The sequence below is a fragment of the Barbatula barbatula genome, assembly GCF_947034865.1.
Source record: "Barbatula barbatula genome assembly, chromosome: 11".
In the NCBI taxonomy this organism is placed as follows: domain Eukaryota; kingdom Metazoa; phylum Chordata; class Actinopteri; order Cypriniformes; family Nemacheilidae; genus Barbatula; species Barbatula barbatula.
The window spans coordinates 13,214,737-13,239,723 of NC_136774.1; the positions used below are offsets into that span (position 1 = coordinate 13,214,737).

The 24,987-nt window shown below is 38.0% G+C and overlaps 3 protein-coding genes across 3 annotated transcripts in view; all 3 read right to left on the bottom strand.

Annotated features, from left to right (window-relative positions):
- Positions 1–401: 401 nt before the first annotated feature.
- On the bottom strand, positions 402–7,847 carry c7a (complement component 7a). The gene is made up of 18 exons (XM_079467027.1): positions 7,688–7,847; positions 7,258–7,319; positions 6,725–6,827; positions 6,476–6,617; positions 6,072–6,213; positions 5,707–5,845; positions 4,911–5,054; positions 4,562–4,805; positions 4,325–4,441; positions 4,075–4,241; positions 3,668–3,896; positions 2,796–2,967; positions 2,578–2,665; positions 2,357–2,489; positions 2,061–2,249; positions 1,836–1,929; positions 933–1,114; positions 402–843 (listed from the first exon to the last, which is right to left on the bottom strand). Exons 1-18 carry the CDS (start codon positions 7,688–7,690, stop codon positions 659–661), a joined length of 2,535 nt encoding a protein of 844 aa, XP_079323153.1. The 5' UTR covers positions 7,691–7,847; the 3' UTR covers positions 402–658.
- A 2,668-nt stretch (positions 7,848–10,515) lies between these two features.
- On the bottom strand, positions 10,516–20,664 carry plcxd3 (phosphatidylinositol-specific phospholipase C, X domain containing 3). Its single transcript, XM_079468383.1, has 3 exons — positions 20,471–20,664; positions 13,849–14,557; positions 10,516–12,277 (listed from the first exon to the last, which is right to left on the bottom strand). Exons 1-3 carry the CDS (start codon positions 20,571–20,573, stop codon positions 12,121–12,123), a joined length of 969 nt encoding a protein of 322 aa, XP_079324509.1. The 5' UTR covers positions 20,574–20,664; the 3' UTR covers positions 10,516–12,120.
- A 521-nt stretch (positions 20,665–21,185) lies between these two features.
- oxct1a (3-oxoacid CoA transferase 1a) overlaps positions 21,186–24,987 on the bottom strand; it is a 36,978-nt gene continuing 33,176 nt past the window's right edge. The window contains exons 16-17 of the mRNA XM_079467577.1: positions 21,899–22,000; positions 21,186–21,722 (exon numbers count right to left, since the gene is read on the bottom strand). Of these exons, the coding sequence (XP_079323703.1) occupies positions 21,687–21,722; positions 21,899–22,000 (138 nt within the window). The 3' untranslated portion in view covers positions 21,186–21,686. The remainder of the gene's footprint in view (positions 21,723–21,898; positions 22,001–24,987) is intronic.

The window sequence follows — 24,987 nt, forward strand, 5'->3', positions numbered from 1 at the left end:
ACAGCCTCAGATTAAACATCGGATCTCAGTCAGCTGTGGGTAATTGGATATGTTTGCACATTAATAGGACGCCTGCGAAATTTGCACCTGGCAGCGGTTCCTGCCCTTTACTTTCTCACAACAATGGTGAAGCTGCATTTGAGTTTGTAAAAAAATCGTTCACGAGGACAGACATGGTTTTCAGCTTAATCGTTTGGCCGTAATGCTGAAACTGGACAGGCTGTCAGGAGTTTGGCAGGGAGTGTAGAGCTGGATGAATACGACTTTGTTCAGCGTCCAGTCGTAGGCAAAATAAGTCTGCAGAAATGAACAGCACGGTTGGTTTGTGTACATCATTGCAGTAATGTAGTAGTAAGTAAATGGAAGTAAATTAATGACTCACCAAGCCTCAAAGGAAACAGTTCACCCCCAAATTATTTTTATTAGGACACAGAGAGTTTTTTAAACAGAGAGCAGTTCTTCACAACTCTTTTCTATTTCACAGAAGAAAGTCGTGTGGGTTTACATTTTGTACTTTAGGTAAATGCTGGCATAACTTCCATTTTGCAATTAATTATTCATGAAACTTTCTAAAAAGCAAACAATTTCATAGTTATTTGCCACAAACAAATCGTGCTTATGTGATAGAATACTACAAGTGAAAGAGTATGATTGAGACTCATGATTGACACGGTTGAAGACTGACAACGCGGACAGTCTCTTCTCTGCACTTTCTCACTCCCGCCTCACATTCTGTCATGGTCACGGGAGCAGATGCTCCCTGCAGCTGCGCACACACGCGGATCCAGGGACCCAGGGTTGAGCATTCCTCACTCGTCTTACAGCGACAGGTGTTGGTTTGCTCTAAAACCACACAGTTGTAACAGCGTTACATTCTTGGATATGAACTAAAGACAATGTTAAAAATAATGGTTGCCGTAAAAATCATTCACCATCACAATTTTCCCAGAGCGTGCAGTGTGGGCAGTCGGATGAGCGATTTGGCCACTGGCAGGCGCTGTCTTCCGTAAGATTGAACTGTTGTCCCAGACAGCGCATAGCCTGTACTTTACATACACTCAATATCTGTGTCTGACCACGCTTGACATTTGTGGAACATACATCCAAAGAAGATCTGAATAAATAAAAAAAATTGCGAAATCTTAGAAAATAGATGTTAAGTGTATTTTCATTAAGTTTGTGCCTAAAATAAGGAAGAATGCAGGGAAAAAACTAAGAAAAATACACTTAAATTGTGAGTAACTTAGTCAAGGGGTAAAACTCAATTCAACTCAACCCAATTGGCAAATATTTGGCATAAAATGTATATATTTTTAAATTTTTCAGAAAACAACACTATAGAGAGTATTTCACCTTCTAAATGAAAATTCTGTCGTCATTAACTTACCCTTTGTGTGATTTTCTTTCTTCTGCGAAACACAAAAGAAGATATTTAAAAAAGAATTTAGGTAACCAAAAACCATTCTTTTCCTTTGACCTGCATTGTATTGAAGCGAAACCAATGCAAGTCAACAGATTCTGTTACTAACACTCTTCCAAATATCTTCCATTGTGTTCTGCAGAAGAAAGAAAGGTCTGAAAGCACAAGAGGGCATGTAAATAATTACAGAATTTTTATTTAGAAGGTGAATTGCTCATTTAAGTCATTTTGCTTCTGATGAAAATGCAAAACAAGCTTAAAATTCAAAAAAATTATTTTGTTTTTGCAGTGTAAACTGCAGTATATGTATTTGCATATAAATATATATAATTCTAACAGGGTATAGTAATGTAAAGTACAGTTTTAAAATGGTTCGTCTTTTTTTGTGAATGTGGAGTCTGGTTATGGATCATACTTGCACTCATGGGGTATTTTGCAAACACATTTGTCCTTCGATAAGTTCTCCCATGGCTGGCATTTGGTTGTTTCAGAGGTCGGCTTCACAGACACTAGGTCAAATAATTATATTCTTATGCTCGGATATATTTTTTTTAGAAAACAAAACTGTAAAATCACCTAGTAAGAATTGTCTCTTACTAATATAATTGAGTTCACAAAAGCTTGTAGTTTAGTTTGGTACCTGTGAGGCACCTGGTGTTTTTGGGTATAGGGTACCAGGTAAGGCCAGCGTTGCACCGAATCTCATGTGGACCTTCAATTTCCTTCCCATCTGGGCATGACAGTGTGATGGACTCACCGATTTTATAGTTTAGCTTCGATAAACTTCCTGTGACATCTTGAGAAAGCTTAGGTGGATCACATGCTGTTCCTGTCAGCATAAAACAAAAACTGACGTTTTTATGAAACACCTAACATGACAGTCCAACCTCTCACTTCTGATCTCATCCAAAACAAGAACAAAAAAAAATGTCTTACTCTTGCACTCGATTGAATGTCGCTGCCATTTGAGATTTTCTTGACATTCTGCGATGGCGTCGCCAATCAAGTTATAGCCATCAATGCAAATGTATTCGATCTTACTGCCCACTGGATATTCATCTTTGGGGTACTGGAATTGTAGGATGACAGTAGCATTACAATGACACATAACAAACATCACATTTGAATGGAAAATATTGTATGCAAGCATAATTTACCAGCACAAACCCATTGGCAAGGGCAGGGGGCGTTTTACAACTTTCCTTGGGTGTCAACGACTCATCAAAGCAGTGAGGCTCCATTGTGCTGAAAATCAACAGGTTGACACCAATAAATCGCCCACATTTCCCACACAGTGGCAGTGTTGTTGCACAAACATGTTTTCTGGGCAGATTGAGCTTATTTATGCTGTTCAACCTGGAGGTGACCTTCTCACCGTATGTAATCCAGTTCCTCCACATCCTCACAAGCCGCAGTCTCCTGAGCTTGGCCGATACAGTCCTTACCCCCTCGAGGGGCGGGTCGACTGCAGGAGCGGGTCCGGCTTTTCTGACGTTCCCTGCAGCTGCTCCATGATGACCAACAAGCCCAGTCTCCATTGATCACTCCTACGATACAAATTTAACTTCATTTAAGTACACTTTTCACGCACAAGCATATAACGAAATCACACTTGATGGGTTAAAAAATGACAGATACAACTTGATATATTTGGACTTTTCTGTCAGGAGATAAAATAAGATTTAAACATTATGTCCAATTATTTTCCGGACAATATCCAATATCGTAATGAATATTGCAGATTAACATTATATACTTTTAAGTCTATGCGTTTATGAATGACTTGCACTGCATTCCATCTATACATTTGTTATCAGTATGTGTTCCCTGGGGACGGATCCATGTGTGTTGCTAACACAGTGCTCTGTCAGTTACACTACAAAAGCATTGTATAGAGACATATTCAGAGGTCATGATATTTTACAGTCATATTTAGTAACAAGATTATACAAAAAAATAACAATATTATAGAAGTAGGGTTGTCAAATGATTAATCGAAGTAGATCGCATCTAGAGTTTGTGTTTACAGTATAGAATATATGTCTGTCAACTCTTCATATTAATTTGGTACATAATTAGGAAATATTTACATGTATTTATTAATATTTACCAAGCATTACACAAGACAAGACGCAAGTACACAGATATATATTATATAAACAAACTTTTATTCTAAACAAAAGTATAAATCTTTGAAAATTGTATTAATCATTTACAGCCCTATAAAAAAGTAATAGTTTGTCTTACCTGGCTGTTCATCTAGTGGTGCCCCTCTCTCGCAGGCATTGCCTTCTGTGCCCGGCTTGCACACACACTTACAGACGTCTTTTAGAATCACCCGCAGCCCGTTGTTCTGGCATTCTCTGCAGTGGCACGGGTGTTTCTCATTGAGGTATGTCTCAATGGCACGCTTTAAGTAATACTTTTTCACTCCTGCACATGGCACCTCTTTCACCAGCTCATTCAGAGGCCTAAGCTGCTCATAAGACAAAATAAACACAGTACGGAAAAAAAATTAATGTGCTAGATTAGTTTATGCTGATATAGTCTTATAAATTGAATTCAGTTCAAGAGCACTATAGTTAAAAAAGCTTACACTACGTTATGATTATGATTTGCAAAGTTTACATGAGTACTGAGGTATTTAATCTAACCTTCCGTTGGATGACTTCTGGTTTTTCCTTCACCGATCCAGCCCACTGGGAGAAAGCCCTGCCATTCTCCTCTGGTGTACTTTCTGTAATTTTCTCCAGTTTTCCGATATGTCCAGAATCTCCACCAATGATATCTATGCTTGTCACACTTTTTGACATCTTTCTGTCTGTTTGAAAGACATTTTAGACTTTAGTAAAGGTCTGAACAATAAATACATACATAAATATTATATTGTTTTTGTTGACTTACAAAAGCCATCATTTCTTTTATATTGATCTGCGACACAACGCTTAGTTGTCCATCGGAATAAAAACATTACCGAATGCTTTGTTACAACGCAATGTTCATAGTTTCTTGCCACCGATTCTACATTGAAAAAACAGACAGAACAGGACAGTTCAAAGATTTTGAGTAAAAACTGCTCATCAGTGACACGTATTATACAGTATGGCATTATAATAAACACATGCCACAGAAGTCACATACTCAGCTGGTTGATCATATCTTCACTCATTGCAAGAAATACTCTTAAATGCGCTCCAAGTGTGCCCTCTGAAATGTAATGTGTCCCAAATCTCTCCAGCACATTATGGTAGGCAGCGTAATTGTACACGACCGGCAGAGAAAGCAAAGCCTTCCAGAATTCCTCTGAAAGGGAAAGATATTCCGGAGACTGATTCTGGAATTGGCCAACCTCCACATCACTCTTAACGGTGATCAGTTTTTCAGACTGAAGGGTTAAACAAACAAAGTTTGTTTCTTAGAAGAAAGGGCACGTTCAAGAATTGGGTTCTAGAAAATCATCAGATAAATTATATCTGAGACAAGATCAAACCTTTGTTTGTAGCATTTCATCATGGAAGGTGAAATCGTCGTGCCCATAATCTGTGCCTGTTGTCCTACTATGATGTTCAACGTGATTAAGGTAGTGCCAAGAGCTTTGAAAAGTTTCATCTGAATATTCATTTTGTGCTGTCACCTGGCAAAAAAAAGACAACAACAAATTAAACATTACATAACGATAGGCTGTAGACTTCTGTAGAGATGAATTTAAACCAGTCCATGCTGATTTATGCTGTTTAGGTGCTGCTCAGATGGTGGTTTGGTCCTGCTAGACAGCTGATGAAGCTGCATAAACAACTTTCAGGCTACTGTTAATTTGTTTGGCTGCCTTGAAGGGAGAGTTCCCCTTAAAAATGTAAAAACAATTTGGGTGAACTATCCCTTTAAGTTTGTAAGTACAATCAAGTTGACAAGTCATTTCAATATGATATACAATTTTTAAATGTCTTTACATTATTTAAACATTGTTTAAGATATGTCTGCTTATTTTTTTAAGTTGCATCAACTTTAAGTTGCACAATGACTTGTGAAAGCCAATTTGATGGTCCTTAAGACAAATTGTTTATATTTAACATATTTTATTAATCTGGTTGAGTAAGTAGCGAGCATAAATATAGTTAATGTAGTTATCAAGCATACATACATGCATATTTAAACATATATTTCCATAACATTTCCATATATTTCCATATAAAATGGATCAATAAATTCTAGATTTATTTTATGGAGTTATGTCTATTATCATCTTTATTTTTATTTCCTAAACTGTTACAGTAAAGTCCACCTGCCTGGAAGGTGTATCTGAGAGCACTTTGAGGAATTCTGAACATTTGCGAGTGGTCTCCACTGAAGGTCTTTCTACACAAACCACCGAAGCTTTTAGTGTTGATAACGGGTCCTCTCGGCTGTCTGCTCACTGCATCAAACCTGTGGTGCAAACACACTTAATTTGAAGTGCCACATGCTTTCATGAACATGGCAAGTCTTATGTGTGCGTGTGATGCAGAAAGGTTTAGGGTAGGGTGAGGGCTAGGGGATAGAATAGTTTGTACTGTATAAATTATTTATGGAAAATCCGAATGTGTCTGTATACAGTAGATGTATAGGTTATTTTTTTGGAAAAGAGTACATATGGTACGTTTTAAATAATTACCCCAGACCAGTTTTCTCTACATGCGGTGGAGGCTGCTGCAGGGCACAAATGCTCATACTGTTACATTTCTGTCGCTCATCCAAACCATCTTCTTCACAGTCCTGATCTCCATTACATACTAGCGACTGGCTGATGCATTTTCCTTCAAACAAAATCAGGGAACTTGAAAGACAGGAACAATTGAAAAAAAACTATTTGTGACCCTGGATCACAAAACCAGTCTTGAGTAGCACAGGAACATTTTTAGTAAAAGCCAATAGATTGGTGTGGGTCAAAATTATAAATTTTTCTTTCATTCCCAAAATCTCAATTTAGAAACATTGACCCATAAGACTGGTTTTGTTGTCCGGGGTCACATTGAGTCTTGCAAATTCAAACAGGCAAAAAAACATTTCACCACAAACCAGATTGACAGCGAAATCTTCCTCCACAGCCCTCTTGTAGGGGGCAGACGTGAGCCGAGGAACACGGCTGTGTGCGGACTGAGCCTCCAGAGCAGGAGTTGCCACCAAACTGAGGATAGACTGCAATGGATCGAACCTGCGTCTGTAAGGCCCACAGAAAAAAATCAGTGTAATAAGGAAGAACATGCAAAATAACTTTAAGCAACTGTGGTACCTGTTTATATCAATCTGGGAAAAAAATTATCTCACTTGTGTCTTAGAGCAGCCATCACAGGCTGACCAGCTGCCATATGATCCCCACTGGCAGTTCACGGGTTCAGGCACAGATCGAGAGTTCCTCACTAACGCATCGCTGATTCAGGAGGAGTGAGCAATATGATTTATAAAAAGGAACCACTTTGTTGTGTCAATGTTGATGATACATTAAATTGCGTTTCATTTACTTAGTAAAATAAAATACAGCAAATGTGTATTTTTTGCTTAAAATGGGAAATAAAAGAACTGTCAAGTACAATAAGGTTGTTTAACGCATTAGTTCAAATGAATTAACATGAGCAATATTTAGCAGCAGTTATCAATCTTAGTTCATATTATTGTCAGCATTCACTGATCCATTTTTCAAATTAAACGCTGTCGCTGTTCACATGAGTTAATGCAATGAACAAACATTAACACTAACTAACAAGATCAATAAATGGTGAAAAACGATATCATCGTTGATAGAACCTTATTGTAAAGTCTACATAACTGTCTGATAATAAAACATGTTTTCAATTGCTTACTGTTTAAGAGCTGCTGAAGACAACAGAGAGAGCAGAAGTGCAACTCCATGCACAAGCACACGCTGAGAACACAGTAAAAGAGACAGTTCACCAAAAAATTAAACACTGTCATTGTTAACGTTGAAGTAGAATATCAAATAAGAAACGTAGAAGGTCTGAGCTGTTCAAAAAGTTTGGTTTTGGAAAGACAATGATTCTGCTAAACACAAATATTCCTTAGAAATTAATTTGATTAATATTGCAGTCAGGTTTACAGTTATACCAAAGTTGAATGTTTGCATGTTAAGAAACGTATCAGTTTCTGTATCAGGCTTGTAAAATAATTAAAAACATTTTTAATGGTCCATTAAATTAATGTCGTTGGATTTTCCAATGTGTCTGCAATACAGTGCGTTTGTTTAGATTTTAGAAATGATCTTAGTTTGCTTACCATTGTGAAGAAACATGCAGATATCCACTCCTAAACTGCTTTTCTTTACTGTGTGCAACTGTAACAAAATGTTATGGGAACACCCTCTGTCCATTTCTTATCTGACCAAAGAAAACACGAGCGGGAAATGTTCCTTTCTCTGCCAAAGAATGTCTGCAATAACGCATTCCTCATGCCACAGGAATGTGAGAGGGGCCTGGAGAACATCAATCTTTCTAATGACTATGGAGTCCATTTCTGGAACATTGCTGAGAATTACACGGTTAGATATTTGTGTATATTTGCGTAAGACAGATTCGAGCAGTTTAGCATCTAAAGAGACCAAGACGTCCACCCTGTAGAGATATACATAATAAACACTTGATGGAGACAAAGCTCCAATTTCTCTTCTGTCATTGAGTTTTGAAGAGAAAATTCTTTATGAAGAATTATAATTTATTCAAATGTCTTTCCAAATCACTGTCAAACGTTATTTTTCCAGTTGAATTTTAGCACAAAAAGCATCCTCATGATTTGTGTATTCAACATCATCTGAATGCAACAAGGTAGATCTGACTGGGGAAAAGAAAGACTCTGACCCTGCAAAATAAAAAACTTTACATTGGTCAATATTCATATTCAATAAAAGGGACACAAGAGAGGGAGTAAACAACGACATACATATGTATATATATATTCCCATCTGCAAATGTGTAAATTAATAAACTATATGCAGTCACTTAAACTTATTGAGATGTTATATACTCGAAGGGTCACTTCCCCCTCACCCTTATTAAATCTTATTGTCTTTGGGTCATGGGGATTAAACTGCTCGCTTTCTGCTTCCGCTTCACATGGCCACTCACATCACAGAGTTTGTACTATAAGTGTATGTATCTTCATGTGTATTGAGAACACATTTATTGTCACAAAATGTTTTATGTAATGTAAATCCCCTTATAGTATAAAAAGGGGATGGCTTGGCAAACTAAAGGGAAGTGAGATTAAGAAAACTAGACCTTAAAACTGTAATATTTCCAATGCATTTAAAGCTGTCATTAGGTAGAACCTTTTTTCCATGAATCAATAAATTCACCCAGAGGTCATACATACCATTTGGTTCTTTATGGGAACATATTTTCAATGTGCCCTTAGACTTTCGGATCACAGCATATTAACATTACACAGGAAAAACTTAACAGATTCAGCATAGCATGTATCGCTGCTTTTCGTCTGAAACCTTGTACCTCCATATTCAGTAATTTTGTGATGAATCATTTTCATTTGTCAGCCTTCATGTTCGTCTCTGCGTTTTGCAGATATTTAAAAGTTCTTGTCAAATTTGAACATAGGAGGTTTCGGAAAGCACATAAACGATAAATAGCTGTGGAAAAAAATCAAGAGGCCATTTCAACATTAATTTCGATGCTATTTATTGGTATGTGTTTAGGGTAAAATGAAAGTTTTGGCTCATTATGTTCGTTCCTAAAAATGAAGAACTGGTGAAACAGGTCAAAATAACAGAAAATATGCTCTGTATTTTTTCAGATCTGCAAAGAAAACAAGCATATTCACTTTTAAGCAATACAACAATAATATTTGTACATGTATTTAGGGAAAGTTAAAAAAACATTCATTATATGTGAATACCTCGATTTATTATATGTGTTGTCATGCTGTCAGTCTTTCACATTGCTGTTGGATGACTCTGTCACTCCCGAGGTTTGATTTTGTTAAAATTTAACATACACATGACTGGAATTGCCTCAACAAATCTAAAAATACTGATTAAATGAATGTTTGGAATGGTCTCTTCATTTTTCTATGTTCAACATAAACATAATATTTGAATCAGATATGCATGAGTAAGTCTTTATGCCTTGAAATGATGCAAAAACCAATTTTATTTTTTTGAAAATGTTAGCCACATTGACATTTTCGATACTCAATAATTTATTCAGCTGCCGACTCGTTATGAATTGTAAATGGATGCTGTCAAACTGAGATGCGCTAACTGACTAATATTGTTCAGCTGTCTGTCTGAAAGCGTGCTCGCATTAGGGAAACTCGTATCTTGCTTTAGTAAGGCTTTTAAAAAGTGCTAGCACGCTGCTTGTGGGAAAATCTGAGGTTTGTGCCCACCCTTATTTGGCACATTTCTGATTAGCATTTTTATAGACACTGCTGGCAACTGTCATGTACAGCACAGAAAAGATTCTGTTGGCAGAAGAGCGAGCCAGCCAGACAATGTCCACTCCTGACGAATGATTCAATCATGAATACCACTCACAACAGATTTATGTTCCTCTCTCTTCTATACCGTATGACTTAGCATGACATTTAAAAATGCATTTTGAGTCACCTTCACTCAAGGCCATTTGCTTTTCAAAGGCTCACGTATTGGCTGTGACACCGCTAAACAGCAAAAAGCGAGAGGCGTAACACTTTGAGAAAAACAACACACTTTTGCAGCTTAAAAAATACACAGCCGAACTTCTACTTAAACGTTTCATAATGACACGTCAGTATGATGTGCAGAGAATAAATGAAAGAGAGTTTTTCACAGCTGCGTAGTGCCATTGTCAAAACAAGCTGAGCGGACCTCTGCCAGCAATGAATAGCTGTAATTGAGAAAGCATGCAATGAGGCCATGGACTCTACTCCCTGCTTCAGAATGAGACAGAATTGGCAAACCACATAATTCTGCAAATGTTACATTTTCTATTGTTATTAATTCAGATTAGTTTCTCATCTGCATTGCAACAGAACCGTCAATAAAATCATACGATTAAAATACTGAAGGTACACGATTCATGCTATTTAGTGAAAGAAAGACACTATGTAGTATACTGTATATGCAGTATTTACATTTATTGTACACCAGATTTGTCATGGAATGCTAGACATACAGCTCATCGACCTTGACAACTACATGCAGTTTCATACTGAACATCCATATTTTCATCCATATCCATATTTGCAAGATGCATGATTAATGCATTTATACTTAGGTCCATGCTGGAGATTGCCTGTGGGATTGTGTGGGATTGTCATATAAATCAACATGTGTCAAACACTTTAATGAATAAATGATCCCACAAATCTCTGAGCTACACTTAATGTTCAGGTGACCATGTTTTCTTGAGCTCTAGTTATTTGCAATGCATATTAAACATTTTAGCCTGGAGTCTACCGTAGGTGAACTAGTCACTTTGTTTAATGATGTCATACCGAACTAATTTAATTAATTTAATTAATCTGGGTAATTAAAATATTTGCATGCCCATTTAACCATTTAGTTAGCCTAATCTGAATAAATAGCATTACTATTAAATAACAGTAAATTATATTAAAATGCCAATTGTGAACTATTAAAGGGATAGTTAACCCCAACATTTTTATTCTGACAATTTACTAATTTAAATGAACCTGTATGATTTTCTTCTTCAGAACACAAAAGAAGCTATTTTGAAGAATGTTGGTAACCGAACAATGGCCAGTCACCAATACAAATCAATGGATACCACCATTGGTTGGTTACCAACATTCTTCAAAATATCTTCTTTTGTGTTCTGCAGCAGAAAGAAAGTCATACAGGGTGATGAATTATATTTTTTGGGTAAACAATCCCTTCATATGGATATTTCACCACACTAAAAGACAACTACTGTTTTTTTTCTGTACTGCATTTGGATTGGTCAGCAAATTTAAATGTCTGCTTTTTAACAGTCTTCAGTCACACGCAAACAAATATGTATTTTCTTCACGGATACAAAAAGACTTGTTGCAGGATCGTGGACAATACTGCAAAAATGTTGATACAAAGCCTAACCTATTTATTAATGATGGCAAAACCTTTATTAACATACATTTGCAATTTTTGGTTGTGAATACAAACATCTAATAGTTCACGTCTTCAACATCGTAAGAACAGACCGAGGCCCTAAAGGAAACCTCAACTTCTAATGTATGACAAATAGTAAGCCGAGAAACAATTCAACAGGTTTACAAGTATTTACAACGTGACAATCATACTAGTTACTGTTACCACTAGAAATAAATCTACTATATTGTCACATTCACTGTACAAACTATATTTATTTCCCATAGTGGGTTATTGTTACTCGATCAGAAACAGAAGTCAGAAATGTAGGATTTAAGCATGTAAATCGGTGCAACAGATGGGAAGCAGAGAAACATGGGAAAAAGCCAGCCATCTTTTTGCCCAGAAAGAAGTGAAATCACTGATTGATTTATCCTCAGACAAAGCCTCAAATGATTCCACCCGACCACCTGTCTGCGCTCTACCCTCATCCTCACAGGTTTAACAGCCCTAAACTGTCAGAGACGAACAGAGCTTGTTTTGAAAAATGAATTAAATCAAATCATAACAAGGCCAACAGTAAAAGAGCAAGTGTAATTGATACCACAAGCTATATGGGAAATTCCAACGTTCAGGTGGCGTTCTCTTCTTCATCATCCAGGTAGTAGTTGAGGGTGATGACGGCGCTGATAAATTCTCCCAGCTCCACAAAGTCGGCCGTGATGATGTTTACTCCGCTTTCTCCAGGTCGCTGCAAGCGGATCCACTGCATCATGCCAGGAAGAGCCCTGAGAACACATACAGCTTCAATTTAAAGGGGATTTGTTTTCCATACATTTTGGGTGGGTGTATAGATCTTCCGAATTTCGTTGTGGGGTCACTTGTCATGGGTTATGTCTCTGAAGCTCAGTCTGAGGTGAGGCTATGGCTGGCAGTCTGAATCAACTATAGTGCATCGCATCATTCAGATTGTAGTGAGGTAGAGGTCCTGTCATTTATTTTTGTGTCCCTATTCTCTATCAGCACAACCGATGCCAAAATATCTGACATACTCCACCAAACTATGTCATTTGCTTTGTTCTTGATACAATTGCTTAATCAAAGTGCACTTTCTTTTTGCACAAACAATAACAATCAAACAGATCTACAAAGAGAGTTTGTGCAGTGTGGGGGAGGGAATCCACAGGGACCTGCCATTATGATATTATATCGATATCTGGGTCACAATATGATAATATTGTCATTGTCAAACCGCCGCTGTCCTTATGAATCCTTGTATAAATATATTTTGTTGAGCCATAAATAATGCGAATTTGGACATACACGGTTGCGGCTCTTTGCCTTGTGCTCTGATGGGTACTCAATATCCTCATTCCCCAAAATATTCCTGTTTAATGTATTCCACAAGGGAATAGAAACCCTCTCAGTCATTTGAATGAGCACAATATTGGTTCACTTTAGAACTTATATGGCGAATATGTACTTTTGACATCCAGTGCCATTTTAAAATGTGCCTTCTGCCAAGAGATTCATGTTTCTAACCAAGCCTGACAAATCCTGATCAGTTAAGGCCAACAGACTCTGAGCAACGGCTAATAACTGTAATGAGATTATATTGCGACCGTAAACTATCTTCCTGGTGCTGTTTTTGCAAAGAAGAAAATCACTGATATGCTTTTGTAATAGTTTTCAGATGGGTGTTGTAATGTTATTACACAATATTTGATTGAAAACGACCCAATTACAAGAAGATAAGTATTGAATCAACCATTTACAAAAGAAGTTATAATCTGATTAAAACGTAAAAAAATCAGTTTGCTTGTTGCATTGTCTAATAAAAATGTGTTGTGAAAGGCAAACTGAAAGATTTGCGTTATTATTGAATAACACTGAAGTCATAGTAATACATAAATAGACTCAAACTTTTTTAAAGATACAAATTAAATATAACCTGTTTAAAAGCAAGTAAAACTAACTAAAACTAAATGGTTGTGTTCATTGTAAATGTTCATTATAAAAATCCATCAAAAAACATTTTCCAACTAAAAAGACTAGGAATGTCACAATATGAGGTTTTAACTACACTATTAATTTGACTGAAAAAATTATTAAATTAATAAATAATCACTCAAATTCATCTTTACTTTTGTTTATTTATTTATTTATTTTTTTGGCGATTGAATCATACTCAAAATGCCAGTCTAAAGAGGCAGAGTTTCTAACTATTATGTATTTTAGAGCAAAACAACGAAATGATCAATTGTGCACATAAGCACAATATTGATTATCATGGTTTTGAACATTAAGGTTTATTTTGATTTTATATTGTGACACCCCTAATAACAACCCTGGTGCCCACCTCTCTGTGATGGTCTCCCTCAGTCCGCTGGTCACTCCCTTCATGACGGTACTCGCTTTAGGTGTGAGAACCACCTGAGACACAAAAAAGGTTCCCTTACGTCTCCGATCCTTCACTGAGGCTTGGAGGAACTGAATGAGCTTCTCAGGATCTGTGGTATTGGCCCAAGGGGACGGCATCATCTGACCCGGCCACAGGAAAGGAACCTCCAGAGCCATGGGATTGTGATAGAAGACCAGCACCTGATACTCCTTCTCCCAGAGGTACTTTAGGCTTACCTCTTGAGCAAACACCACCGGGCAGAGCCGGTCCCCGAAGACTGTGCGCAACATCTGGACCAGCTTCTCGTGGTGGAGGTTCTGTACTCCGTAGAAGTGGTTGAAGTCCAGGAACACCACTTCGCGAGCGTGCGAGGCCAGGAAGGTGCTGATCTGCTCGAGGCCTTCGCGCACAGTGGCGCTGAACAGGCCGTGTGCAAAGTAGAGCTCGTTGTCGGGGTCCCTTGGTTTGGTGGATATACGGAGGTCAAAGAAGCGGATGCCTGCTTCCAACTGGGTGTTGAAGTTCATGGTCTGGGTAGCCAACCATTTTCTCATCAGCTTCTTGGCGACAGTGCCAAACACAGACACAAAGTTCTGCACCGTCTCAGGCTGCTCAGGCCCTACGGGTGAGGCCTCATCGATGTAGAAACTGAAGGAGTCATGGGAACCTGGATGAGAAGGTTTCTGAGTTAGTATGTTTTTTGAAACACAGCACAATAATGACGATGTGTTATCGTCCCAAGAAAGGAAACTGAATTGTATCTCAAATATAAATGCAACTAGATGAATTAGACCTAGTGGTCTGTGAAATAACATTGATGACATTCACTTAACTACAGAGTAAAGGCGACGATTAAGGTCTTGTGGACGCGGTTTGTTGTTTTATCAATAGCTATTGCGTTTCCATTACAACAAATATAGTCCTCCGCTAATATAAAAATAAAAAATGACTTATAAAATGACTTATAAAAATGTAATATTGCCTGACAATTTGAACAGCCTTCATGTGATCATTTTGTCACACAATAGGAACTTAAATACACTGTGTAATAGAATGGCTGACTTCACAGTTAAAGGGATAGTTCACCCAAAAATGAAAATTCTGTGATCATGTGCTCACCGTCCCAACATTTTCATCTTTGGGTCAACTAGTCATTCAAGGCTAAACAGTATAATGCATTTGCAAACCGTTGAATTTAAACCACACGATAAGATAACCTGCCGGGGAAAACTGTTGCCATGGCCTGTGGTACAATAGCACGAGTTCACAAGCACGCTTTCAATGTGAATACAGAGCAAAGCCAGGTGCAATGTTTGATCTTACAAATCACAAACAACTACAACCTATTTCTGCATTGCTAATCTCATGAAATGAAAGCAGTAAGCAGCCTATAAACAGTGCGTATCATAGAGACTCGCCGAATGTAATTTTTGATGAATAAACGATGCGTCCTCCACACGAAGGCAGAACTGTAGCTATCAACATTCACCATGGGAAAGGGCCATTAGGCAAACAGCTGTCTGCATCTCAGCAATCGGCACCACAACCAAACTATTCTAAATCATGGGAACATTACAGGATGCTTTTCACAAACCATAGAGCTCCAGCTAATGGAGATACTGGTCAGTTTGAAGGGAAAAGGAATGAACGAAAGAATGAATGACTGTGTCTAAACACAGGCTTGGTTACTGTGCTAACTGCTAAGACTGTCAAATGCTTAATCTAAGTGTTTTGTTCAATTGTACAGCTCAATATATTCATATTTCAACACGTTTCCTCATTCTCGTTTGGTCTCATATAAGGAAACATCTACAAACCTGTGAAGTGTTATGAAACATTCTCTTTCAATAAATGTAATTCATTGATGGCAACCCTTGCCTTTAGGGTGTTTTAAAAGGCTATTATAGCTACACTACTATTGCTTCATAATTCACATCCACAAATAAGAATAGATTGAGGAAAACTAAATACGTAAACACAATATGGATGTTCAGTAACTTCTGTTCTGAGAGGTCCCAGTGCATTTATTTAGCGTTCAATCAGCTCATCTCTTAAATGCAGAGTGTTATGGGATCCCTGCCTTGAGAAACACTGAACTGATATGAGGTAGATTTGAGGAAAAAACAATTCTGGGAAAATGGACCATTTAACAAAATGATAGCAAGTTATTGGACTCATGTTTCACCTCGGCGAGTAGGAACATTAGAGCGAATTAAAGACATTAACATTTTTTTTCTGTTTTTGAAACACGCGAACCAGAGATTTTTAAGTCACACACATGTCTACAACTGTCATAATTATGTTACAATAATTAATAAGGTGTTGAATATCTAGAAGTATAAGTATATAAGTAAAGAGTATAAGAATAGTGAAATTATTACGGTAACACTTTACTATAAAGTACAGTAGTTATCTTCATTAGTTATCAAGAACTAGCAAAGTACAAAACAGCATTTATATGCAGAGTCTTAATATTAAGGTACATAAATTAATCTTAATTTACTTATACGTAAAAAATCTAAGGTTAACATTATTTAATATAAAATAAATGAACATTGCCAAACACCTGTATTTCTACAGGTTTCTACTTAAAGGTCTAATACATTTTATTCTATTTAATGTGTAGCAGATTATTACAGTATTTCCATACAGTATATCATTTTGTGAACAAATAGCACTACATACATTTAATATTTCTATGCCTTTAATATTTAAAGAGTGTCTAGAAACACTCTTTAGCTGTTTATATTCACATTGCCTCTTGTATCGTATTGCTTAACAATAATATACAAATGAAAAGCAATCCAGCATCCGCAACAGGCAAAATATATTTTAAATTCTATTCAAGGGTTGACTATAAACCCCTGGGCTGACTGAAACTGCCTACTTCAATAGATTGACATGTCACTGTGAACCACAGGGGACAACCTTACAGTTGAGCAGGCAAAAAATGAATCGTTACAGGAATGAGAACCTTTTCCCACTGGTGGCAATTTCATGTCTGGTAACCTAATCTTTTCCATTTATCTTGTTTATTGAGACACGGTGGGCTGGAAAACCTCTCTTTTGGGTCTAAAGTGCAGATTAATGGATAAACAATTGAACTGATGGACAGATTTAATGATGAATCAGATGGGAGCAATCACGCCCCTTCAGGATTGAATCCATTACACTTTTTCATGCTACTGGTGCAAGAAATGTGCCAAAAAAGACTTGGCATAGATGATGAGTTTCTCCTGGCACGGCTATTTGTCTCAAGGTCAAATGTCTAGACCTGACAAAAGTGCTAGATGTCAGCTTCGGTTAATCCATCAACCAAAAGCGCTCATTCTGTCATTAGCAAATAGGTAGAATCAAACACTTCACTACAAACACTACTACATGAAAAATATTTCAAGGGCAAAATAACTTGGCTTTTCTCTCAAAGAAAGAATACATAGATTTTTCTGGATGTCTGTCACCAGTTTCACTCAAGAGGTGATTGCATGACTTACAGGCAACAGCCCCTTAGGATAAAAGGCAGCCATTGTTTAAATATCAATAATGGTTCTCCATAAAAACTAATGAGGCTCCATTAATGTCTCAAGAGCTGCAACCATCTACCTACTTTCCAAGAAAGTTGGTGACATAAAAGCATTGGTGCCCTGCTTATTCTGTGCTTGTCACTTTAGCACAGCCACCTTCAGCATTGACACAATTCTCTTGCCTCAGTGTCAGTGGCCAGTGTAACAGGGTAATGAGCTTGACCAGTTGTTGCCTAGTGGTTAGAGAGTCTGACTTTTAACCAGAATGTCACCGGTTTGATACTCAGGGTCAGCAGGATGTGACTGACGTGCCCTTGAACAAGGCACCTAACCCCCGTTTGCTCCCCGGGCGCTGCGGTGATAGCTGCCCACTGTTTTGGGTGTGTATGTTCACTACTCACTGGATGGGTTAAATGCAGAGGTCACATTTTGGTTATCATCAAGCCAGCCGCCCAACGGAGCACAGTAGAATACAAGCAACACAATAGATCACATCTGCTGTACACAAAAGCACTGCCAGTGGATTCTTAGCAGGCACACATAATCACATTATTTAAACTGTACCTTTCATCAATACACTTCAATGTCTACAACAAAGGCCTACATGTATCTACAGGTACATACAAGTAAAAAAAGAAGATACAGGAAAGCATAGAATGTCTGTTTTATTTAGTCTTGGTTACTTCTGCCTCCTGGAGTTTGCTAATAAGAGGAAGAAATGTTTTGAGTTTCATGTAGCTAACCTCCAAGATACTGAAAATATCGATACTGCAATTGGTTGAGATCTGAGGAGTTCATGATGATAAAAAGTACACCAGATTCTCTTAGGCGATCTCTGACCTTCAAGCTTCCGGAGGTGAAAGAGTCATATTTTTAACTGCAGTGTTTGAAAAATGCCACATTGTAATATAAATCCATGCATTAATAAAGAAAAGGGTCAAATATGAGTTTGTGTTGACTTAAATACTATAAATATAGATGTGTATAAAGCAAGTTCCAAAGAATTGACAAACCATCTCCAGTATCATATATGTATGACAGAATGAGAATTGCCTGAAGCTCAAATAATGCACTAATTAAAATATGTATGAGACAAAGCCGAGAGATCATCGATTAGGCTGTTGTAGGGCTTGATCCTTGGCTATACTTCATGATTTGAGAAGCTTAAATGATCTCTAAATTATATTTGTGTGTCTAACCTAAAAACGCTGTTCTACACACGAGGACACAAGCTCCTGGACATACTGCATGCATTTCCATGGATCTCATTTCCATCTCTGAAGAACGAGATCTTAACCTCACATTATGATACCAATTCACCAGCTCCCTTCAGCTTAAGATATCTGTGTGGGAGTGATGTGTCCCAGAAATTTTAGCGAGGACTTAATTTGTTTAGAGTGTTTTGATAAATAGCTGCTACAACTTTCCATCACCCACCCACCGCCTTGATGACATCACGCTTTAGAAAACTTACACAAAAGAGAAAGGATGATACTGTGCCAAGCTGCTCAGAAGTACAGCAAGCTACAGAACCATGAATCCGACCTCGACCTATATGAGTTAGATTTTGTTTGCATTCATATTCTGCATTCACAGCATTTATTGTACGATCACAATTCAGAATCTATAATTTATGGTTAACATGATGATTTGGAGGTGACTGGCCTGTTAATGACTCCCTGAGGCAATAGTTGAAATCAGTGACACAGATGTTAATCAGGGGGTTTAATCAGAGGCCGACTCTCTTAAGGCCTGGTCTGCACTGGCTGATTGCCTGAGTTTTTGCCGATGTTCAATTTGTCATTTTCAGCAGCGTACCTTAACATCCAATCCACCATTACTAAAACGTATCACTAGACCATTCAGATGTAAAAGTTAAAAGAAACTATAGGTTTTCAGTATCCTTGTGTAACCTGTCCTACCCCAACCCATTCCCAAGTGCGACTCGAACTGGTGATCCGTCAAGAATGGGAGTGGGTGCTCTATACGGCCTCTAGCTTTGGTCCCTTAAGATTAGCTGGCCGCTGTTACCCTGGGTTATCTTGTTCCATGTTTACACAGTTGATACTTCACCCTGCCCTAGTATCATTATTACTATTATTTGGAGTATACAAAACATCACAAAACCAAAAAGAGTAAACCCCTTAAAGTGCGTGAAATGATGTGTGAAATGGCTATGGTTAAAAAAAGAAAGCTTCTATAAAACAGCATCCCACCAGCATAGAGCATTTGGAGATTTCGAATGCATTTGGCTACCAGAAATCATAACCATACACTCAACAAGTGATAAATGAGTTACATCTTAATTCAAAATGACAGAGGGCTATAAACTCTATTTCAACACCCATTTACAGACACGGTTTGAAAAAAAAACAGTTCCAATAGAGAATACATGCAATCTGGATGCACGAATATAAAGTATAATTTACATTTAGCAGACGCTTTTATCCAAAGCGTTTTACAGAGAGTTCAGGGAGCAATAAGCGATGTCATGTGGGAGCAATAATACAATAGGTGCTAATACAAAGTTACTAGTTTCAACATGAGTCAGACCAATAAAGAAGAGTACTGTCTTGTGTTACTTGGTGTTTAATAACGTTAAAAAAAACATTTCGCTAGTTTTAATGCCGCAACTGTATGAGAGTGTGTTATTTTTATATTTGGCAGATCGTGGTTGTAGCACATAACGTGGTGTATCTTAATGCGTCGCTGAAAAGGATTTCGAGCCCCGAGCAACAAGTGTCCTATTTAATTTCTGATACACATCTTAACCTCATTATACTGTCGTTTGCCATCGAATGACTACGTATTAGCCACGCAGTAGAGATTATGTCATAAGCAAAATCCGTTCCATTTCATTGCGTGGCCTTTTATTGCAATGTGAGTTATAATGAAGAGTTTATTGCTCACCGAATGCATGCATTACCAAATGACTCAAACAACTTTTGAAAAGGGTCAATTACCTCCAAACGCACCTGGCTATTAAATAAAACCAACATCAAATGCATTCTCAAAACCCACATACCAGCCATATGTGCAGGTAAAAGCGCTCTTACCCGGTATGGCGAGATTAGTCAGAGGAATGCTGTGCAAGTTTTCCGGTAAACATGACATCCAGTCCGCATTACGGAGTTCGCCCTTCCCCTGAGACGAAGCCATGCCGTCGGTTCTCCGGTGCTCGGTGTCTCTCTGACTGTCTCTACTATTCAGCTCCAGCACGCGCGTGAGTTCGCAGCGCTAGCGTCACCACACCCCCTAGACGGCGCGCGCTGCGTATACATTAAATTCAACCAACCTTCTAGATTCAAACAATGTCTTTACAAGTATGAACAAGCTCGTTGCAGGAAACAAGTCTATATCCTTCAGAAATGTCTTATCTTGGTGTGGGCGCAACAAGGCTTATATTCATTACTGAGTCCTACATGTGTTTTTAACTCAAGCTCGGCATGGTCGCTGTCCACCACGGTGGTGCTGAATTTCAGAGGCGGCAGCAAGTGTAAAACAAATACATCCCAAATAAAAATATCTCTCAAAAGAGAGATTTCTTTTACGACAATATTTCAGTGCTCTTGCTTACTGTGTTTTTGTGTGTATAATGAAACTGTTAGACAGCATCCAAGTGTTTACAAAAACAATTAAAAAGGCATCTGAATGGAGCCATCACATAATGTAACATATTTGACAGTTCTTTTCAAAACTCTGCTGATATTACATGTTAGCACATGGTTAACTCCACTGCAGCATTGAATGAACACAAAACAAGACGCTTTTGATGGTGTGACAAATAGATGTTTATTGCTTTGTAGGAAGCATATGTACACGCTGTGAGCATAACATTAAGGCTTTAGAAACATGACCAAACAATTTACCTGTATAGTTGAATTAGAACAAAATAAATTAATAGTGAAATTTACACACTATCTGATTAAACAACGCTGGATGCTTTATTGACAATATTCTCCATTCAATATCTATTGACAATATTCCAAAAATATTCAGAAATACCTTCACGTTCAAACTATTGCAACGCTAAAGAAACCCGAAGGCTTTTATTAGTCTTTAAAACAACACGTTCAGTAATGTTGTTTTAACAGATGAAGACACTAACGTGGCTTGAGGGCCTCATTGAATAGTCAGTGTTTTTATCTCATTTCAGTCACATTTCCTCACAAATCTTTAGTGCAAGCCTCTGACGGATTTGTGTGGAGGATTTAACAAGAGTCCAAACAACCCTAAGCAAATTTTTCCTCGAAACGCTTTGTTAAATAAGCGTTAAATCTGCTGCATCGGTTTCAAGTTCGGAGAGACCTGCAGGAGAAAATAAAAATCAGGCAAGACCCAAAAATATGACTGCGTTCTGATTCAAGTAAGCATTAAAGGGATTTAAGAGTTGTTAAATGTCATCTTGTGTCATGGAAATTACATTTAGTGCAAAGTGATCTATATCATTGAGGTGTTCCTAATTCATCAACCACGCCATTTACCTGAAAGTCGGTCCCTGTGCACTTCCTAATGTCGTCTGGTGACAGACCCTCCCAAACCTCAATCAGGGTTAAACCTTTATCCTTGTCCACATCAAAAACCGCCTGGAAAAACAAGAGCAATGTTACCATGACAGGAGTGCCATAAAATACAACCATGTGCAACTTGAGGAGAAATGAAGAGTAATGGAACAGATTTGGCCTGTTGAGACTTAATAATTATGACTGCTAAAACCAAAATCCACCCAAGTAGTGCATAAATTTCCCCGAGAACTCCTATTAAAACTTTTTCTTTCAGAGAGAACATTTAAACAGGTTCATCAACTAAGTCAGAAATTACCATTTCGATCTTTTTTAGACCAAAGTTGGTGTGAACACTAATTTTAATAATGCATTTCCAAAATAGCGCCTGAATAAATGAAACAATTCATATGACAAGGAAGGCACTTTTTGCATATTCTTTTCAAATGCATTATTTTCAGCTTGATTTAATTCAGCATGTAGTATCTGAAGAATTAATGCAATGATAGAAACATTACAGTTTTAATAGGCTAAAACAGATTAATAGGCAATTTCAAATTAAACAAATTATTAACAAAAAACAAATAATTTACATTATTATAATATCCTAGTTCTACATTTTCTAAAGTGCTTGCTGCAACAATGCAAGGGGGTCTGTGGGTGGTTGCCAGGATATTGCGTTATGGTTGCTAAGGTGTTGAATAGTTTTAGTGTTCTAGTATGCAGTTGCTAGGTAGTTAAGTGTTGCAAGGACGTTTAGGATGGAGCAGCAATCGAAACATTCCCAACCCTGAAGTCCCTATGATATCTCTGTTAATGCATATCTTTTGGATATTGCGATCCATATAAGGACTGCACAAACAACAATACTTACATAAAATTCAGTAACCAGAGACTGAGAGAAACTTCTAGATGCATTTTGCAAGTCGAGGCACATGCAGTAATGTCAGTCAAAATGATTTGCCGAGGTCAAGCGCCTGAGCGCTGTGCAAAGCACAAGCTTTCACTGAACCAAATCATGCATGTTTGCATTAAACCCGAAGTCTAGTTTTGCATCTTCTGATGCAACGTGACACGTATCAAACCCTCCTGTGTCTAATTTCACGAATGACCCGTGGAGCACAACCTGCCACAGGCAGTATCCTCGCTGTTTGTCTGCCTCTACCCTGCTGCCTCTTTCTCCACCTGAACGCGAGTCTCTTAATTGCCAGAAGATTTGCTCGAGTGCATAACAATGCAGTCGATGGGATTAATCTACCTGCCAGAGTTCTGGACGTGAGCTCTGACAGTCCAAAAACAGTTTCTCCTCCTCAGCCATATTGTTGTGCACGCTTGTCTATTTTTTCGACAATCAGTGTAGTGGAGGAGGAATGAGGAATTGAGCAGTCAAATATGGCAAAGATGGATGGCGCAATCACATCACAGCTTGCCAGCGATATTTTTATAAAAACATGCGTGGTCCTGAGATGACAAGTAGCAAATTGGCATCAGTAAACCAGCTTTAGTTACACTGGCATTCTATGAAACGGGATTATTTACAATGCATTAGTTCAATCTACATGGGGCATTTGGCACACAATTTTATCCAAAGCAATTTACTGTGCATTTGGAGTATAACTTTAATAAATTTCTCTAGGACAAACCCTGGGAATTAAACCCATAATCTAACACGACATCCTACCAGTTAAGATACTTGAACACCTGCAAATCACATGTATTAAATGGACAGTTCACCAAAAAATAAGAATTCTGTCACTGTTTCTTCATCCCATGTCATTCAAACCCTGTATATGATGCTTTCTTCTGTGGAGCACAAAATATGATATTTTGAGAAGTCACAGTGGTTTTGTGTCCATACTATGGAAGTGAATGGGTAGTTCCAACCTTCTTCAAAATATCTTCTTCTGTGTTCTACAGAAGAAAGTCATACAGGTTTGGAATGACAGAATTTTCATTTTTGGGTAAACTATTTAACTACCCTTTAAGCTCTCACAGCACCTCTTTCCTGTTAACATTTAACAAGAGGTTCATAAGCGGTCAAATCAGCCTGTTTATTCTAAACGAAAGCATGTAAGGCTGACAGGCAGGGTCTGTGTTGAACAGCAGGGTGGGATGACAAACACAGGTTGAACAGAAGGTGGTGGCCGTGCTGCTGGAGAGATCTAACCTTTCTAAATGTTGACAGAATCCTTTCACTGGAAACCACGTTGTGAAACCGTTATAAAAGCAAATGCTTGCAAAGCACAGAAAGGGGGGAGAGAGGGGGCATGAATCAGGAAAAGAGAAGATTGAGAGGGAAGCATGGAGAAAGGCAGGCAAGAAAAGGGTAACAGAGAGCTGTTATATAGTCCACCCGTGGCACCGCTGACTAGACAAGAGGCTGGATCAACAAGTGCCAGCAGCAGTCCATAAAACCAGCAGTTTTGGGGCGCTGAGATTGCCTGTGAATGCCTGTATCAGTCAAGTGCCCTTGAACGGTGTCGTAAGGCGGCCCTTGTGCCAGCATACAGACCGTGCTGCTTTTGATGAGAGCATAACAAATCCTTGTTGTGTGTCTGCAGTGGAAGAAACTGCAACGGCTTGAGGCTGTGTGCACTGGAAGTGTCAACATTTCATATCAGCTCAGAATGTTTACTAGCAACAGACAAACAGGCTTGAGACTCAAAAACAATATTACTATGTATTTTTTAGAATAACAAAAGTGTGTTTACTTATGGCTACCAAAAATAAGCATAGTTCATTTTATTAAGCATACTAAGTTAAAGTATATTTTTAATTAGTGTAATTAATGTAGATAATGTAAATACTAATATCAAATAATAGTATACTACAGGTGTACTATTTCAATATTACTTGGTACTACACAAAATCCCATGAAACACTAATGGGATAATGACGGAGAAACAAGGGGGCGGGGCTAAAGGACACGACACCGGAGAGAGAGCATGGCATGACAAAACCAAAATAATGCCATGCCCTTTCTCCACATAAAACACATGGGTCTGAGATGATCCTGCCACAAGACTCGAAAACCAAGACAAGGAGAGGCAAGATCATGACAGGTGCCACCC